This window comes from Sceloporus occidentalis, unplaced genomic scaffold (assembly GCF_023333645.1).
Source record: "Sceloporus occidentalis isolate IW3139 unplaced genomic scaffold, rSceOcc1.0.p SCAF_8, whole genome shotgun sequence".
In the NCBI taxonomy this organism is placed as follows: domain Eukaryota; kingdom Metazoa; phylum Chordata; class Lepidosauria; order Squamata; family Phrynosomatidae; genus Sceloporus; species Sceloporus occidentalis.
This window is the reverse complement of record NW_028316988.1, coordinates 42,657,078-42,676,473: the sequence shown is the minus strand read 5'-3', so window position 1 is coordinate 42,676,473 and position 19,396 is coordinate 42,657,078. Positions and strand designations below refer to the sequence as shown.

The 19,396-nt window shown below is 44.9% G+C and overlaps 2 protein-coding genes across 2 annotated transcripts in view; one reads left to right on the top strand and one right to left on the bottom strand.

Moving 5' to 3' along the window:
- Positions 1-19,396, top strand: part of LOC149308767 (ubiquitin carboxyl-terminal hydrolase 12-like) — a 40,118-nt gene that overhangs the window by 4,046 nt on the left and 16,676 nt on the right. The window contains exon 3 of the mRNA XM_089536428.1: positions 2,254-2,337. Within this exon, the coding sequence (XP_089392554.1) occupies positions 2,254-2,337 (84 nt within the window). The remainder of the gene's footprint in view (positions 1-2,253; positions 2,338-19,396) is intronic.
- On the bottom strand, positions 11,963-18,686 carry LOC149308768 (ras-like protein family member 11A-like). Its single transcript, XM_089536430.1, has 4 exons — positions 18,503-18,686; positions 16,325-16,381; positions 15,183-15,265; positions 11,963-13,317 (listed from the first exon to the last, which is right to left on the bottom strand). The coding sequence occupies exons 1-4, from the start codon at positions 18,621-18,623 to the stop codon at positions 12,850-12,852; spliced, it is 729 nt and encodes a 242-aa protein (XP_089392556.1). The 5' UTR covers positions 18,624-18,686; the 3' UTR covers positions 11,963-12,849.

Sequence of the window (19,396 nt, the reverse complement as noted above, 5' to 3'; positions counted from 1 at the left end):
TCATTTGTTGCACTGTATCATTACAAAAACTTTTAATAGATCTTCTTGTTCATATATTCCTACTTTTATTGAATAGATTTTACAGCTGTGCCAATTCTGATTCTTGACTCATCCTCCCTTTTATGCGATAGAGAGCCAACTACTTTGGAACTGAGCCTTAGCTGCCACACATAGTAACAACTTAGAAAATGGATTGAACTTCTCCCCAGTTGAAAGCTGGTCTGAAACGCATTGCAGAAATAATCCAGTTTGAGACTGCTTTAACTGCCTGGCTCAGTGTTAGAGAATCCTGGGAACTGTAGTTTTGTGAGCCATTCTCTGTCGGAGAGCTCTGGTACCCCAACAAGCTACAATTCCCAGAATTCCCTAGCACTGAGTCAGGGCAGTTAAAGGGGTCTCAAACTGGATTCTTTCTGCAGTGTGTTTTGGACCCTAGAGAGCCAGATCCAAAGTGAATCTGTAAACCCTGTAAATGCAGCTCCATTTGTATTCGTGTTATCTATTTCCAGGTGTTAACAATATCCCGCCTTTCTCCCTCAGCGGCTGCATGGCTGGCCCTCTCTTTGAAAGCCTTCACGTTCTTCTCCACGCCCTTCGCTGAGTAATCCAGGTGTGTCAGGAGGACTATTTTAAGAAAGGTTCAATTTGTATGTATCCAACGTTCGAACAAAGAAATGTGTACACTCTCCCCAAACAAGCAGAAGCAGTCTGTTGTGATTTCTCTGGCTAGACGCAAGGAAGCAAAACGAGTCTTTCCGCGATAAAGCCTTAGAAGAGAATGGGAAATTCATTAATCAGATGGCTCTAATTGTCTGTTTGTGCAATTGCTTGGAGGGACAAGATTTACACTGAAATGGAAGTGCAACGGGGTTGCAGTCTTCAGGCATTTCAATATGCTGTCAGTGGGGGCTGTACTTACTGGCCTCCATCCTGTTCTTAGTCCCAACTAGAGTAGATTTATATATTAATTTGTGTCCGGCCTTTCTGCCATAATTGGGACTCAAAGTGGATAAATCTATTGAATCAATGGGATTTATCTGTCCACTGACTCACCATTCAACCATTGATTCAATGGCTCTATTACAGTATCTAATACAGATCTATTACCAGTAGGGCTTAGTTCTCTGTATACAGTCTGCCCTCCACGCCCACGGATTCTTTATCCACTGATTCAACTATTCACAGCATAAAAATACTCCAAAAATATATAAATTCTAAAAAGCAAACCTTGATCTTGCCATTTTATGTAAGCAACTTCATTGTATTATGCCACTGTATATAATGGGACTTGAGCATCCACAGATTTTGGTATCCAGAGAGGGTCCTGCAACGAAACTCCAGCAGATGCCAAACATCCACTGAGTAAGAAAATAATGTCCATTCTGCTAATTTTGAACGTTGGACTATGACACTGGAGACCAGAGTTCGAATCCCCACTCGGCCATGGAAAACTATTTGGGTAAAAATAATTAGGGGGAGAGATAACTAGCAACAACAAAGATGGCAGCTAACACTCAATGCTCACTTCATAGAATCGTAGAGTTGGAAGAGACCACAAGGGCCATCCGGTCCATTAATCTAAAGCCAATGCTAATGAAATTCCAACAGCGGAAAAGCTCTGAAACATGAAATATATCCTTCATTTAGATCATCTTTCAGTTTGTGTATCGTAGAAGGAAGAAACTTACCCCTTTTTTCCTCTCTCTTTTTTTTTTGTATTGAATAAATGAATATAATTGAAATGGTGCGCCGTTCCCAAGCAGCATTGTTCCCAAGACTAAAACTTTCCATGTCTTTTATTGTAGGCCCTTCACAACTGACACGGCAAGTCATAAATTCCTCTTTTCTCCTAGAGGTACCTTTCAAAACTGCAAAACAATTACCTTTGCTTCTTCCCCAGGGCTTTCACCAATGTTAAGAGTAAGCACATTCTGCAGAGCAGCCTTTGAAGAATGTTTTAACTATATGCTTTCTACAGATGTTGGGTAGCAAAGGATTATGTCTTCTCCCAGTTAAACACAGGAAGCCAGAGGTCTGTGGGCACCAAAGAGCAGCTATAGACTAGAATACTACGGAGGATTCACGACACCTTACTTTACATATCACATTGCAATTGTATTTTTCTTACTTTCATGTTCCTTGCAGCAAGGGAATGCATCCAAAATTTGAATACTAATATCATATTGGCTATTATGATTATGATAATATGATGTTAGCATACATTTTCTGTAACTGTTGCTGCTGTCGTTCCAGGTTCACAGTCAGCCGGATGCTATTGATTGGAGTTTTGGACCATTAGTGACTCAGATCCTATCCAAGAATCTAGGGATCAGTGAGGTATGATCAGATAATATATTAATGTTGTTGTAGTTATCATTATGATTGTGTCCACTTTCTCTTTCTCGTCCCTTCCCTCATCTTCTTCCCATTACCACCATCCCTCCTCCATTTCCTTTTCTTCTTCTTGTTGTCCCTACATTCTCCCTCTTACAAATAGTGGAGAAAGCAAGCTAAATATACAGTATAAAATACGACTTCAGAAACAAAAGAAAAGCGAATAAAACAATCACACAACAACCATTTGGCTGAGGTGTGCCTTCAAGTCATTTCAGACTTATGGCAACCGTAAGGCAAACCTATCACAGGGTTCTCTTGGCAGGTATCTCCAGAGAGGGGTTGCCATCGCCATCCTCTGAGGCTGAGGAAATGTGACTTGCCCAAGGACACCCTATAATAGCCCAAAAAAACCACAAAAAACTATGGACACCCAATGGGTTTGCATGGCTGTGCTGGGAATCGAACCCAGGTCTCCAGAGCCACAGTCCAGTTATAAAATCCCTATACAATGATGCCTCTAAGTATAGCCAGAGGAAGAAATTTAAGGCAAAAAATGGGCTGCTCTTCTTGGTTTATTAAACTTGGATAGCTTTGCATTCTTCCTCCGCTATAATTGAGCTGCATGAGAAAATCAGATTGGATTTGTGTCTGTTTCTGATCAGAAAAGCCGAGGGCGACCTCTGCTGGGCTAGACTTTTTCATCCCAGCATAGTTTCCCATGTTTTAAAATGCAAAATGGTGTAGTGGCACACCTTGAATACAGAGGGGTTCTGAATCGAATCCAAGGAGTGGCGTTCCTATTAGGATCCGATTTAAACCTAGAACGGTTCTAGAGCAACCCGCAATCGTCCCCACTACAAATCGAATCGTAGAGCGGGATAAAAATTTAAATCGAGTTTTCCTCATTTAACGCGTGTTAAAAAAACACTAGGGTCCGACCTACGTTTTTCCCTTGATTCGAGTTAGGAACCGGAGCATTTAAATAGGAACGACAGCCTTTGAATCGGGTTAGATGGATGGGAGGAGCCGAGTGCGATGGGGCTGGCCTTGGGGGAGTTGCCCTTTCTGTCCCCATCTGTCATGGCTGTCGCCATTTTTGCTTCCCTCACCCCTTTGTCCGCTGTGGTCTTTCAATAAGAGATAAGGATTATTTTTATTTTTTATTTTAATGGTTTACAGGCGCTTAATCTCTTCAGCGCTTTAAGCGCCTGAAGTCCCGGCTGCTCAAGCGCCTGCATCTGCCGGTGGATTGCAACCTCCCCTCTGTGTGGGGAGAGCCCATTTCTAACGGAGGAGAGGCAGGAAGGGAAGGCTCCTCTCGAAGAGGCATTCCCTGCCCGCTTGGGCTCTGATCTCGCCCAGACAGGGAAGGGAAGGCTCCTCGAGAGGAGGCATCTGATCTCACCCAGGCAGGGAAGGGAAGGCTCCTCGAGAGGAGGCATCTGATCTCGCCCAGGCAGGGAAGGGAAAGCTCCTCGCGAGGAGGCATCTGATCTCGCCCAGGCAGGGAAGGGAAAGCTCCTCGAGAGGAGGCATCTGATCTCGCCCAGGCAAGGAAGGGCTCTGATCAATGGGGGGGGGGGGGGGCGGATAGAGCCTTTCTCCCTCCCTTTCTCAAATGGAATCTGCCTTCTCCTCCAACCCTGGAAAGAGAATCTTTGGGAAGAGTGCTCCCTCCCAGCTTTTCCAGCAGCCTCCCCCATTGATCTCTGGGCTCTCTGAAGGGATTCTCCCTGGCTGTCTTGGGAGACATGAAGAGGGGATGCTGTCATGGAAAACCTATCCCATAGTTCCTCTGGAAAGAGCTTGGGTTTCTTAAATTCGCTTTGCCAGAAGCCTCCCCCATTGATCTCTGTGCTCTCTGAAGGGATTCTCCCTGGCTGTCTTGGGAGACATGAAGAGGGGATGCTGTCATGGAAAACCTATCCCATAGTTTCTCTGGAAAGAGCTTGGGTTTCTTAAATTCGCTTTGCCAGAAGCCTCCCCCATTGATCTCTGTGCTCTCTGAAGGGATTCTCCCTGGCTGTCTTTTGGGAGACATGAAGAGGGGATGCTGTCATGCAAAACCTATCCCATAGTTCCTCTGGAAAGAGCTTGGGTAAATTCGCTAAATTCACAAACAGTCAATGAAATGGAAACGATGCCAAAAGATAAATCGCTTCCAAATATTCCGGATTAACGTTACGTCATTCTGACGTACTATTGATTGACAGCTCCAAATAAGGTATGGAGGAGAAGAATCGCTTTATTTAAACACCGATTTCATGCCAAGTAGGAACGCTTGCAGGTAAAAACTTCGATTTAAATAACCAGATGGGAACGATGAACAAAGCGATTCGGATAGCGGGATAAGAACAGTGTTATTTTGAATCGATTTTATTAAAAACGTATTTTAAATCGTTTCAAATCTTAAGTGGGAACAACCCCCAAGTCAGGGTTTTCCCTGGCTTCGTGTTATCGATATGTGAAAGCTGGGCAGTGAAGAAAGTGGGTAGAAAGACCCTCAGCCCATTTGAAATGGGCTGGAGGAGAGTTTTGCAAGTGGGCTGCACCGTCTCCAAAAGTATAACTGCATCGTACAAACAGAACTCTGAATGACAAAATGGGTTTTATGCCATGAAGTTGAACACTACACCATGAATAAAAAGGTGCAATTGCGTACATAAGGGAAATTGTGTGTATACACACAAACCCACAAAAATATTATGGATGCCGGCCATGAAAGCCTTCGACTTCACAAATATAAGTGAATTCAGCCTGGGTTTCATTCCAGACTTTAATAGTGCTGAACCTTGTCTCCTAAATGGGTGTGATTCGGGGGGGTTGGGGGGTTGTCCCGTCCCCCCTTGACTGAAACAGAGTTGTTCTTTCAGCCTGTTTCACTCTGTTCCTTTTCCTCTTGAGCAAAATCCTAATCCTACAGTCAGGATCAGAGTGATAACTTCCATGGCAACAAATGGGTTGCGGATGGCATGGAGATTCCTGGACTTTTGGGAAATGTTGGTTGGTATAGAAACCGACAGAACTCCAGGTTCCCTTTGGCAAGAGGGCTGCTAGAGATAAGGATGATGGCTGCACACAAGGCCCTTTCTGCCAAACAGATAGAAAACTTGGTATCAGGAACTACTAGGGGCCAGGTTTATAAAATGATCATGTCACTCATCAGACTCATTGGGAAAGGAAGGCAGGAGAGGAGAGATGTTCTCTGAAGCTGGCATGCATCAGGATCTTTCCACAAGGCTCTGCACGCAGAAGAGAGAGAATCAAGTGCAATTCATGGGACCCGTTGGTGTAAGTCCCCCTGCGGAAGTGGCTGGAGGGTTTGCATCTGAAGCGGAATGTCTGCATTAAGTCCAAGGTTGTGGAAGTGGAGTTGTACATGCAGAGACGTTTTGCGTGGTTTGTATGGCACCTGATGCACAGGTACATTGTCCGTGGTCACACAGAGGGAGAGGAAGAAAGAGACAGGAGGATAAGGAGGACAGGAAGAGAAGAAGTGGAGGAGAAGAGGAAGAAAAGAAGTGGAGGGAGAAGAGGAAAAGAGGAAGGAGAAGAAGAGGGAGAAGGAGAAATGGAAGAAGAAGAAAAGGAGGAGGCGGTAAAGAGGAAGGAGAAGAGGAAGGGGATGAAAGAGAAGAAGAAGGAGAGGAAGAAGAGGAGGGGAAAGGAGAAGGAGGAGAGGAAGAAGTGGAGGGAGAGGGAGAGGAGGAAACAGGAGAGGAATAGGTAAAACATCAGGAGGAGGAAGAAAGGAAAAAGAAGGAAAGAGGAGGAGAGAAAGAGGAAGGAGCAGCAGCACCAAGGAGGAATAGGGAAAAGTGGGGAGGAAGCATGAGAAGGAGAAGACCAGGAAGGAAGGAAGAGGAAAAATGCGAAGAGGAGGAAATAATTTTAAATGATTGTTGACCAACCTCATGGCAATCCTTTCCTTCCTCCCTCTGTCCATATTGCTGTTACGCTTCCCACTGAGGGCAGAGATGTTCATGCTTGTTGTGGACAGCCTTGCAATGTGGAAATGCTTCTCTCAGATGGGCCAGAGGCCTTTGGGAATCTGTCAGGCCCTCAAGATCCTTGGCAAGAGCTCCTGCTGCCTTTTGGTTCTCTGGCTGCGTTTGGAAACACATTTGCACACAAGAAGGGAGGGAAGGAGACCCACGGAAAGGGACCATAACCCTATTATGACCATGGGCTGGAGGTAGGTCAGACTGGGGTGTCTGTTGCCCAAAGGGTTTCGCCCCTCAAGCTGGCCTCCGGAAGCGTAGATGAATCCCAAGGGTCCCAAGTTGAGTAAATGGAGGAAGGGCAAGGGGGAAAAATGATGAATGGAAAATATGACCAAAGTACTGCTGCACTCAGAGCCCTGGGCTGCAATAGCTCAAAAATAGCTGCCCTGGGATTAAAAAGAATGTTTCACTTTCGCCTAATTCAAGATGAGAATTGGGCTATTTTTATTTTTATTTTTGGCAAAATAAGGACAAACAGGCAGAAAGAAAAGTTAAACAAGCCATTGGTTTAAATCCAGTTGTGAGTCCCAATTAGAACAGACCAAAGGGTAACTCTGTAAGTCAACACTTAATGTCAAGTTCCATTGACTGAATGTGTCTACTCTAGATAGGGCTAAAATGACCATTCTAGACATGTTTGTGATGGTAGAACCCCTGAAGAGGTCTGTTTATTGGTTTCAAGGATTTGTGTCCTGCCTTTCTACCCCAATGGGATTCCTGAGGTTCCTCAAATAGGTTCAGCCCATTGCTTTTGATTAGAGCCCGCTTGCCATTAGGTGTCACTGTCGGACAGTTGCAGCCATAAAAAGGCTGGAGGGTTGTAGAGTCATGCCAAAAAGGAGCAGAAACTGCAGCTCTGTTAGAGGACAACAGCCGGGGGGGAAATGACTTGTTGTCACTACCCTTCCCCAGTTTTCTCAGACAGCGTGCCAGTGCCGGATGAGCAAATCTGGGAGCAGTCGTCCCCCAAAATTAACTTCTCCATTCTCTATAGTGGAGCCACGTTGAAAGCTTGCAACATGTATTTTGTGCATTTTGGTTGTATAACTCTTTTGTGATGATGATGATAGATAGATAGATAGATAGATAGATAGATAGATAGATAGATAGATGGCAGCATGTATTTTGTGCATTTTGGTTGGCCCCATAAAGGTATAACTGTTTTGAGATAGATAGGTAGGTAGGTAGGTAGGTAGGTAGTTATGCTTTGGCTAAAAATCCTTTACTAGCAGGGGGTTGGTTGGACTTGTGATTCATAAGGCCCCTTCCAACTCTTCTTCTTCCATGACTTTTCTCACCATGATCGCCTTGACGGAGTGCCTCATGGCAACCTCACATAGGTCTGAAACCCACATTATCTGAAGATGCCAAAGCTACAGATGTAAGTGAAACGTCAGGAATAAACTCTTCTAGAACATGGCCACATAACCCGAAAAACCCACAAAACACTATGGATGCCGGCCATGAAAGCCGTCAAAGCCTGCATCTCCTTGCTACTACTTCTTGTTGTGTGCCTTCAAGTCATTTCTGATTTACGGTGACCCTAAGGTGAACCTATCATGGGGTTTTCTTGGCTAGGTTTGCCCTTGCCTTCCCCTGAGGCTGAGAGACTCATGCCCAAGCCCACCCAGTGGAATTCCATGTCTGAGCTGGGATTCGAACCCTGCTCTCCATAGTCATAGTCCAATGCTCTCACTACATTGGATCTAAAGTGTTGAGTCTTGTCAAATTAAAGGTGCCTTTTGCTACTGCAGAATTGTCATTCTTGACCCTAAATGGCAGCCTTGTCCTAAAAAAGCAAAGCCCCGCAGGACGTGCCTCGCACAACATCGACCGACTGGTTTGTGTTCCTACAAAAATACTCTCCAGAAGAAAGGAAGGAGGGGGAGAAAATACCAACCAAGAGCAGCCTACAGACAAGCGTGGGAAAACCATATCAAGGGAAGGCCGCACTCTCATCCGCTGTTTCAAATTAGAGAGCCTCCCCTTGTCCTTCTGATGGGGCTACATTTGTTTTCTGGGAAGTCTTCCTACTAATTTTGTACACACTTCCTTTCTCTTTTCTTTATTCCCCCCCCCCCCCCCACTTTTGCTTGATTTATTCTTATTTTGGGATCACTTCTGCAACTGCAGCGGATCAGGATGAAATCCAGAGGTGTAGCTTTGGGAAAGGGACAAAGCTACACTGCCCCTCCAAATGAATTCTGCCACCCCAAATGACATTTCCCTTCTTTCAAAGTGGACTACCTTCCCTTTTAAAAAAAACAACACAGTTAAACAAACTCTTATTATAAAGCATTTTTCCATTTTAGAGAAATGCCTCCAAGACCCATTTTTCCCTGGGAAATGTCTCATGAAATCTCACTTGATTCTCTTGCCACAGAGTGAGCCAAAGCGACCTTTGCTTTGTCCGGATCGGATGGCTGGAAAATGACACAGGCCTTGGGCTGGGAAGATGATGGATGGCTGCTCTGTGGATAGTCTTCTTTTATTTGACCTAAAAATTGTTCTGCAGAGAATCTTAGCAGAATCTGTAACAGGCCATTCTGCAGAGCATGCCTTTCATGGCTGAGTAGAGAGGACAGATTGTGTGTTTTGCAGCTAGACAGAAAATACAGTAGACTTCGAAGGAGAGAAGTCAGGGAGTGGATAAGGAAAAACATTTTAAAACATTCCCAAGCTAGTTTATTTCAACATGAGCCTTCATGGATATTAATCCACTTCTTCAGAAACTAGTTAGTTTATTTCAGCATGAGCTTTCATAGATATTAATCCACTTCTTCGGAGACTGTTTGGTTTGTTTCAGCATGAGCTTTCATGGATATTAACCAACTTCTTCAGTAACTAACTGACTTATTTCAGCATGAGTTTTTGTGGATGTTAATCCACTTGTTCAAAGCATCTGAAGAAGTGGATTAATATCCATGAAAGTTCATGCTGAAATAAGCCAGCAAGTTTCAAAGGTGACACTGGATCCTTTCTCCTCACCATTTTATGACATACAAACACAACTATCCCTGTGGGAAAATGTCCTCCTACGTACTTTTAGCTTCACACAGCCCATCAAGAACAGTATATTACTTCCATTTTATTTGGCTGGTAATCTAGATCAGCGGAATACCTTTATTAGGCTAAAGATAACCTTTCTAAAAGTAGAATCTGGCATGTAATGGATGTTTCTTTGTGGGGGCTGCATTAAAATATGCTATGAATGGAAACCAGGTTTCCATAAATAAATCATCCCTCTTATCAAATTGTGACACGGGATTAATTTTTCCATTCCGGCTGCTTTCCAAATTTGTGATGGGGAGGAACGAGAAAGAGAGAGAAAAGAAGGGGAGGAAGCAGACATTTTTGCAGAGAAAAGGGGGAGCAGACGGCTGGCTTGCTTTTCTTTTATAGCAAGTTTAATTCCAGCAGATACAAGCTTCACCCCAAAAACCCGGTGTGTCCGGGGTCTGCCTTGTGACCCTCCAGAACGGTCTGCGCAGAATGCCAGAAAAATCACATCTTTTAAAAGCCCAAAGAAAAATTGATATTTTATTGTTGACCCACCGGTTGAGTCTCCAATTTTCATGGCTATCTCCAAGTGAGAGACAAAGGTGCAAATTGGAGTGTTGGACTATGACTCTGGAAACCAGGATTCGAATCACGGCTTGGCCATGAAACCCACTGGGTGAGCTTGGGCAAGTCGCATGCTCCGAGCCTCTGGGCAAGGCAATGGTAAATCTCCTCTGAAGAAATCTTGCCAAGAAAACCTTATGATAGGTTTGCCTTAGGTTCAGCATAAGTCAAAAACGACTTGAAGGCACACAACAACAACAAAAACAAAATGCATTTTAAAGCTCTGATTGCCTTGTTAGTGAATTGCAAGGATGTGCACTGGGCACTTTTGATGCACATCAGGTTTTCCAGTTGTGCTCTTGCACATCCTAACCAGTGTCCCTAATGCACATCGGTGCCCATTCCCCATCACACCTTGATACACCTTGCTGTGCACCATTGTGCAATGACACTTGTACATTGTCACAGCAGCCCCTCGGTAAATGGGAACTGTGCAAAACTACCCTATTCAGTTTTGCTCATACAGTACATGGGCCATTTGTGAAGACGGACAATGCAAGCTGGCCAATCATCAATAGCATCATTATCATTGACTGATTTTTCTGGGTGAGCTGCCTTGCTGTTCACATTTTTATCATTATTATTATTTTGATGTACTGATTCCTTTGGGAACCCTTGCCCTTTCCCTCTTTCCTCACCCGCACCAGTCTTTCTTCCTCGATTGCCAACCCACCTCCTGAAGCTCAGTTGAAAAGGCCAAGTCTTTTCTCCCAGCCATCACTTTGCTTAAATGCCTTTGAACAACATCGCTGTTACAAACTGTTTTTCCTATTGTCTTCTGCATACGGTATGTACTGGCCTGTCTCCAAAAGGCCTGTTCACTCTTGAGAGATGTGTGTCTTTTCTGGCTAAGGAACAAAACAAAATGCTTTATTGCAGTGTCTCTATGCTTCAGACGTTGGCCATATGCTATAATTTAAAAGGAGAAGGTCATTGTTCCCATCTTTTCCCCCTTCATTTTGTCCTAGATACGTTCAGTTGTCCCCCCACCCAGTGGTCATGCAAGTGATGCTAAAGGGAACACAGATTTGTGTTGTTTCAAGGGGAGTGTTTGCTGTTGCCTTCCTGAAAGGCAGTGTTTCTCAAACTCTGGCCTGCCAGATGTTTTGGACTACAGTTCCCAGAAGCCTCTACCATCTTGACCAATGGCCTTAGATTCTGGGAGCTGAAGTCCAAAACACCTGGAAGGCCAGAGTTTGGCATTCATTGCACTAAGGCAATCTGAAGCACAGAAGTCAAAGATAACAATGAAACAATGCCTGGTTTCGCCATGGAAAGCAATGCAGAAAAATCGTTGTGACTTACTGAGGGTTTTCTTGGAAGCAAGTTAAAGTTCTGGGTCCTATCAAGAAGGACTGTTCTGTGTCTAGTTGGTATTTAGAACACAATCCCTACATTGTGCATGGGTAGTATAAACCTACACTCAAAGCAGTTGTAGGAATAGTTGTGCGCCTGCTTGTGAACTGGTTTGTTGTACTCTTCTGCAATAAAGAATGCACAGTAATGATTGTGATGATGTAGTGTGAGTGAACCCGAAACAGTTACGGATCTGTAACTCTAGAGCACCAGCCGATATTTGCAAATGTTGCTGTCCTACACAACGACAAGCTCATTATAATGCTTTCAAGTTCGAACTTGGGGCTGGATGAGTCATTCATTCCATTCTTTCCTAATGACCTAAATAAAATTAGAACCAATACTCTTAAAACATTTCAGCGCAAGAGGATCTGGATGGATTTTTTTTTCTGTTTCAAAGCAAGCTCTTTGGGGAAGAAATAGACCAGCTGTGCAGTTTTCTAATGCGACAGAACTGGACAGTCATCTTTGAATAGGATCTACTGGCTAGACGCAATGGAAAAGGCACAAAGACAAGGACAACTTGTATTGACATGCAGCCCAAGAAAGGAGGGCAGTGATTCTCAAACATCTGGAAGGCCAAAGTTTGGGAACCACTGGACTAGAGCCTGCGAAGGCCACAACCATCCCTCCCACCTCCAGCAGAATTCAAAAAGCGTTGTGTGTACATATTTTTTATAGATATATATAAAAATGACAAGGACAGTCATACAAATGTATAAACATACACATGGCACTGAAAAAGGTGTTCATGGTGGGCAAGAACAAACTACTTGGGACATAGGCAAGGAAGAAGTTGATAACTGCAGCAAAACGTGAATGCCTGGTGTGAACACCAATGCTTCCTACCTCTTGGGAGATAGCATAGAAGAGGAGGATGCTATTGTAATGTTCCATCTGATCCCATTCTTGATATACTTTCCACACAAATGCTCCATCTGGTATGAACTCAGACCATACATCATGCTTGTAAAGTATACGTTTACACACACTTAGTTAAGTGCTGGTTGTGGTGCGCTACCCTTTCTGTTGAAGGCCAACATGGTGGAGCTAATGGCATATCTTTTCGCATCAAAGGATGCTATCTCCACAGTTGACATAAATAAGATATAAATATGGATGGGCTTAAGAGGCAGCATGGTGTTGGACTAGGAAACCCACTCGGGTGACTCAGGTTCTCTTTGCCTAAGCAGAAGGCAATGATAAACCTCCTCTGAAGAGCCAGGAAAAGCCAAGGAGAGTTTTATCATCCTGAATCCAATGTGGCGTATGGTTTCAGCATTGAACTAGGGTTCAAATTCCGGCTCGGCCACTGAAACCCAGTAGGCAACCCTGAGTAAGTCACACTCCCTCAACCTGAGAGGAAGGCATTAGCAAACCCCATCTGAGGAAATCTTGCGAAGAAAACTCTGTGATATGGTTGCCACCAGTGGGAACTGAGTTGAAGGCACATAACAAGAAATGGACAGTCCTATCCCAATTCATGTCCCTCTTCCCCAGCCCACATTGAGTCCAAATAGTTCCTACGTCAGAGTGCGGTGGCGGCCCTCCCTTTGGAAGACAAGGCTTGCTTGAGCCTCCTTTTCAAGTCCTGCATGTTGGGGGATTTGGGCCGGACGAGATGAAGACCCCTCCGCTTCTCCCCATTGCAGTTCCCGATCATCCGGCTCATCTCCTGGCAGAGCTGTTTGAAGGCTTCGTGGACCCCTTCGCAGTTCTCCCGGGCTGAGACCTCCGAGTAAGTGCATCCCAGCTCATTGGCCAGCTGGTGGCCGTCCTTGGCAGAGACTTGCCGGGCTCGCAAGAGGTCTCCTTTGTTGGCCACGAGGAGCAGGGGGATGTTGGCGTTGGGGTGGATCTTCCGGATGTGTTGGTGCAAAGGGCGGACGACCCGGTAGCTCTCGTAGTCCGTGATGGAGTAGACAAAGACGAAGCCGTCGGCCCAGTAGATGGAACGGTTGATCTGCTCCTGACAGCAGATGGTGTCGTTTTCATCCTAACGTTGAAGACCAGAAGAAAAAAGGTTGAGACTCACATTGGAAAGAGTGAAAGATTTATCTCCTATCCATATATGCCCTGGACCTTATTCTGCAGCGATTCCCAAACTCTGGTCTTCCAGATGTTTTGGACTTCAGCTCCCAGAATCCCAGCCCTTTGGCCAAGATGTCTGAGTCTTCCGGGAGCTGAAGTCCAAAACATCCAGAGGATAAAAGTTTGGGAATCACTGTGCTAGACAAATGGCATTGTTGTTGGTGTCATTGCTGTGTGCCTTCAAGTCATTTCCAACTTATGGTGACCCTAAGGCGAAGCTATCATTGGTTTTTCTCTGCAAGAGTTATATAGAGGAGGTTTGCCATTGTCTTCCCTTGTGGCAATGTGGTTTGCGTGTCAGACTACTAGTCTGGAGACCAGGGTTCGAATCCCTGCTCAGCCATTATAGGTTCACCTTAGAGCTGCCATAAGTTGGAAATGAATTGAAAGCACATAACAACAACTACTATGCAGCTGCTATTGTTTTTATACATCATGTACTCATACAGGGCCTCTGGCTGTTTTGGTTTGTTGTTCTTTTTGCTACTTCCAAAATTGCCTTCCTCTCCCCCCATAAGACATCTGAACTGCCAAAAAGCAGTGGTAAACTCCTAAGGGAGAGTTAAAACAATGATTTCCTGTTTCTTTTAATGACTTTGATTGGAATCTAAGGGGCAAAGCTGAACAGAAGGGTATCTAGTTACCACAGATGGTTTGTTTCTGGCCAAAAGACAAAAGTAATCCATCTGTGGCAATTTGACCAGGAAATGTAACTCGGTAGCTGATGGGAAAAAGAAACTCTGCGAAGGAGCGATTTAGGAAAGATTTACAGCAAAGAGCAACATGAGGTCATGCGCAGGCAATTCCTTACATCCGATGGCAGCCAAGAACAGAGTGGATGCACTAATCGAAATGGAATGCTGTGCAATAAAAGATAAAGGAGGAACACTGCTTTTTAAAAGGAAATCTCTCCTTCATCATTTCATTTCAATCACACACAAATAGTGACCATGCGTTTTTGGAACTGCCAGTTATTTCCTTGCCTTTTTGTGGCGCTTTCTTTCTAAAAATAACATTTTAGGCAAAATTAATGCAAAGGAGTATTTTCTTGCAACTCCCATGAAAACAGACCTCTGGGTAGAAGACAAAACAGTCTCTGATCTGATCTTCACATGCTGCAAAACTGAAACTGTGGAATTCATTGCCACATGAGGTCTGGATAGCTTTTTGCTTCCAGCTTATGGCTACCCTAAAGGTCTGGGGTTTTCTTGGCAAAGTTTCTATTATGATTTCTATAATGGGGTTTTCTTGGCAAGATTTGTTCAGAGGATGTTTGCCATTGCCTTCCCCTGAGGCTGAGAGCATGTGACTTGATACCAAGTTTAAAAAGAGGGAGTGAACAATTTCACGGATGACGGAGCCATGAAACGACAGGACAGCTACAGATTGCATCCAATATCCAAAGTAGTCTGCTAGTGCGTATGTGTGTGTGCAAAAAAAAGATGCAAAACTCCTTTTGCACTTTCAACACAATTTGCAGCAAATGAAGTAAGCCAAGAAAGAAAGTAGGAGGAAGAGAAAGAAACTGGGACATTTTAAAAGCAGGTGAAAAAAGTGGGATGACAAAGGATTCATTGGGACTATCCCTGACAAATTGGTACAGTTGGAAGGCATGCCGTCATAGGAAGACATTGCGGGAGCTCGAAAGTCATGCTACCAATGCTCAGTTATGGATGATTTTAACAGGTTATTACATTCAATCTTTACAAAAATGACTTTTTCAAAGACTGGAGGGAAGGCTTGTCTGGCAAACGTAAACAGCCACATTACCTCTAAGGAAACGAAAGGCGTGTCCTGAACTTGTAAGGAAATCTGTTCTCCATCAATGGTGAATTTGCGGGAATAGAGAGCACCTATGGCAAAAGAAGAAGGAGAGCACCAAATTGATGTATTTATGCATTGACTTCATATCTCTCAGTATGGGACCCAAGGCCACTTACGGTAATTTAAAGCAAATTCAGTTAACATCTTACTTTACAAAAGTCCAAGAAGAATTAATTAACGGTATTTTTTGGTAAAAAAAAAAAATACAAACATTGAAAGGAGTGTTTAGTGTTAATGTTCTTGGCAAATTCTGCCAAGAAGACCCCTTGATAGGTTTCCCTTTGGGCTTCCATAAGTCGAAAACAACAACAACAACAAAGCATGTGTAAAGTGGTGTGTCCACTTTGAGCAGCACTGGACTGAAGCAATGGCCTTCCAGATATGTTGGGCTTCAAGTCCCAGAATCCTTGACCATCAACCATGTTGGCTGGGGCTTCTGAAAGCTCAAGTCCAAAATATTTAGAGAACCAAAGGCAGAGAACCTGGGACAGCGTGTCAAAAGACAGACAAATAAGCAGTGTTGGCAGGTGTGCAAAATAGCAATAAGGGCCATGCAAAATCCATGACAGGCAGAGTTGGCAACCCAGAAGTAATTCTCAATACCTGCCTGAATACCAAATGAACGTTGAGATTTCACTTAACCTAGCCCTGTATTTCTCTGAAAAATTATTGCCCACATTCAGAAAGTACATGATGCATAGATTTCTTTTCTTTATAAAGGTCCCACACTCCCAAATATAAACCTTTTGGCATCTTGTTCAGTCTATATAAAAGGAAATGCTATCAAGCCATGAAATAAGGGACAGTACTTATAATAAGGACCATCTTATTATCCTCCGCCATCCAACTTTTCTAGCCATTTTCAAAATGCCCCAGTTTCTCTTTCTTCCTCCCACTCTTCCACTTTGGTCTCAGCTTACTTCAGTTGCTACAAACCGAGATCAAAATCCAAAAGTACAATGGTCCCCCCACATTCAGAGACTCAGGTCCAGGCCTCATGACACATGTTTTGACACCCTGGCCTGGTGCCAGAGCAAAATGTGGCCAATTTGGACAGATTGAGCGCATGGCTGCCGTTCCAAACCTACCAGTGTTGGCTTCGTAGTCACCGATAAATCTCTTGGTTAGAAAGCGGACGATCAGGGCTGCAAGAGAAGAAAAGAGTTGGAGCCCTTTTAATGGGGAGCCCAGAATTGCCGCTGCAGTTTGGACACAAGTTGGGAGCAGCTTCAACAGATCTTTGGGTTCTGCTGACAGACTGCATTACTTTTGAAATAGGGAGAAAGAACTGGGACCATACATACTCCAAAATCTCCGAGGTGAAAACCAGGCCAGGCAACATCAGAGTACAGCCAAGATGTCAAACATTATTAATGAGGAAGAACAGATAAGCTGGAAAAGGTTGCAGCAGTTTGCTTTTGCACAATCCTACTGGGAAGGGCAAGCTTCCTCCTCCTCCTTTCTTTCCACAATCCCTCCTTCTGAGTTAATGGAGTGCAAACTACTCTCTGCATTTGAACTCACTTTGCAGTAGTTGAAGTACGCAGAGGAAAACGGGGGAAGGCTGGAGGAGGGAGAAACCAGGACTTTTTAAAAGCATCTGGAAAAGTGGGAAGACCGAGGATGAATTGGGACTTTTCCTGCCAGAGGAGGGCAGCTGCAAGATAAGGGAATCTGTTCAGCTCACATTTAGGGTCTTTCTCACCTCCCTTCGCTAAGGAACCTGGGAAAGACATACCCTCCAACATTTCATAGATGAAAACCAGGATATATGGGGCCATGATAGCAAAAGTTATTAATAAGTTTCATTTTTTATTGTAAAATAGGAGTATGTATAAAGGAGTTTGAGGCTTAAACATGAAATACAAGTGCAAGAAATGTGTAAGACGAGGATGTATGTGGAAGAAAGTACAAAGACAAGGAATGACTGGGTACTATATCCACAACTTGATGACATATTTGATGGATTGATGTGGATTTGCTTTTTTAATGATATTTTATTGCAGTGTATACTTGCGTATTTCTTTGTCTACGAGAAAATTGAATAAAGATAAATGAAGAAGAAAAGTTATTAATGAGAAAGAACAGACAAAGGAGGAGAGGATGCAGCAGTTTGCTTTTGCCGGAGCTGATTGGGAAGGGCAAGATCAGTTTAATGCTAATGTTCCCCTTTGTATGGTTTTAATTCTGTTGTCTTAAAATTGTAAGCCATGTTCCAGCTTTTTTGGGGGGAAGCAGGATATAAATAAATGTAATTAATAAGATTCTGCCCTCTTCTCTCCCAAGTGCCGAGTCAATTGAGTCGAAATATTATCTCTTTGGGAGGAAAACATTGTTTGGGGGGAGGAAGAGACTCCGAAAGAGGGAACTGTTGCATGAATCAGAGGCCATGGGAAGTCGAGAGTAACCCAAAACATTTCCCATGCACACTTCCCAGCCCCTCGGAGACGGAGAAATACCCGCCTGGACTTGGGTTTCAGATTGTATTCTTGGGTCCCCACATCCAGCCATTTCATAGATGAAAATGGTCAGGATGGCAAAAGTTATTAATGAGTGAATAGGAGCATGTATAAAGGAGTTTTAAGGCTGAGACGCTTGAATGTGAATGCAAGTGTGAGAAGTGTGTAAGGCAAAGAGGTATATGGGGGAAAGTACAAAGACAAGGAAGGATTGGATACTAGATCCATGCCTTGATAAGATAATTGACGAATTGATGTGGATGTGACTTTTTAAATGATCTCTTATTGATGTGTGCCTCATTGTCTGTCTATTAAAAGTTTGAATAAGGATAAATGGAAAAGAGAAGTGACTAATGAGGAAGAAGAGACAAGTGAGGAGAGTTGCCTGCCCCACTTAGCTTCTTATTAAGGAACCCTGAAATAAGCTTCCCAGAATGCCATAGGAAGGCCTTGTAGGGGGGCCCTGGCCTTTGCCTTGAGGGCTCCTGAGCCTCATTGGCCTTTCTGGCCTTGGCCCAGTATTTCTATCAAAGGTTAACCCAAAATCTGATAGTTGCTCTGCTGTTGAGGGAGAGGAGGAAAGAAGGAGGAGAGGGAGGGATTGGGAAGGAAGGAAGGAAGGAGAGAAGGAAGGGAAGAAGGAAATAAAAGGGAGAAGAAGGAAATAAAGAAAAGAGGAGGGATGGAGGGGCAAGGGAAGGAAGAAGAGAGTAGAAAAGGAAGGAGAAGAGCAGGGGGAATGGAGACTGGCGGAGGCCGGGGGGAGGGTCTTCCTTTGGGGTCCCTGCTTCTGCTTCTGTCTCTGACCTGTCTTCCCGACGGCGCTCCCTCCGAGGACGACCAGTTTGATGACTTTGTTGGGGGCGCAGTCCGGGAGGGGCCCCTCGGGGATCGGGACCAGAAGGAAGCCCCCCGGGAACTGGGACATACTCGGCCGGGAGGAGAAGGAGAAGGGCAAGGAAAGAGAGAGAGAGAAAGGGAGGGAGGGAAAGAAGGGAATGGGCGGAAAGAGAGAGAGAAAAGAAAAAGGGGGGGAAGGGAAGGAAGAAAAGACGCCAAGCTCTCCTCTTCCCAGCGGCCGGGGCTTTCAAGGGCTGCTCCTCGGCATTTCGGGAGAGGAGCAGCCGGAGCCCCGCCAGAGAGAGAGAGAGAGAGGCAGGAGAGGGACGCCGCCGCCGCCGCCGGAGCGAAAGCGGACTCTGTCCTGGCTGCCTCCCGGCGGGCTCCTCCGCCAATCGGGAGCCCCAAGAGGAGGGCCTTCTGGCTGCGGGACAGCGGCCAGGCCAGGCCCCTGCTTCCAAAGGGCGCTCCTCCCTCCCGGCTTCTTCTGGGACGCAAGCCCTGGGAAACCAAGCCCAGAGCAAGAGAGCAGGCCCCCAGCAAAGGGGGCTTTTCTCTGGAGGGGGGCGGAGGCCGGCCCTTCAGGGTTTAAGAGCAAAGCCCGAGCCCTCCGGGGCAGCAGCAGGTCCCAGAGTCTGCAGACTCTCATCCCAGCAGAGAAAGGAAGAAGACTTTGATGGATAGCCCGCCCCTCTTTCCTTCTTGCCTCTTGCTCCTTCCCCCCTTTCTTTTGTTCTTTCTCCGCCCTTCCATCTTCCTCCTTTCTTTCCTTCCTTCCTTCCTTCCCTCCCTTCCCCATCCAGCATAGACACAGGAGTGATGGTTGTTCCAGTCCAAGCGCAGATGGAGCGCTGGAGGGGC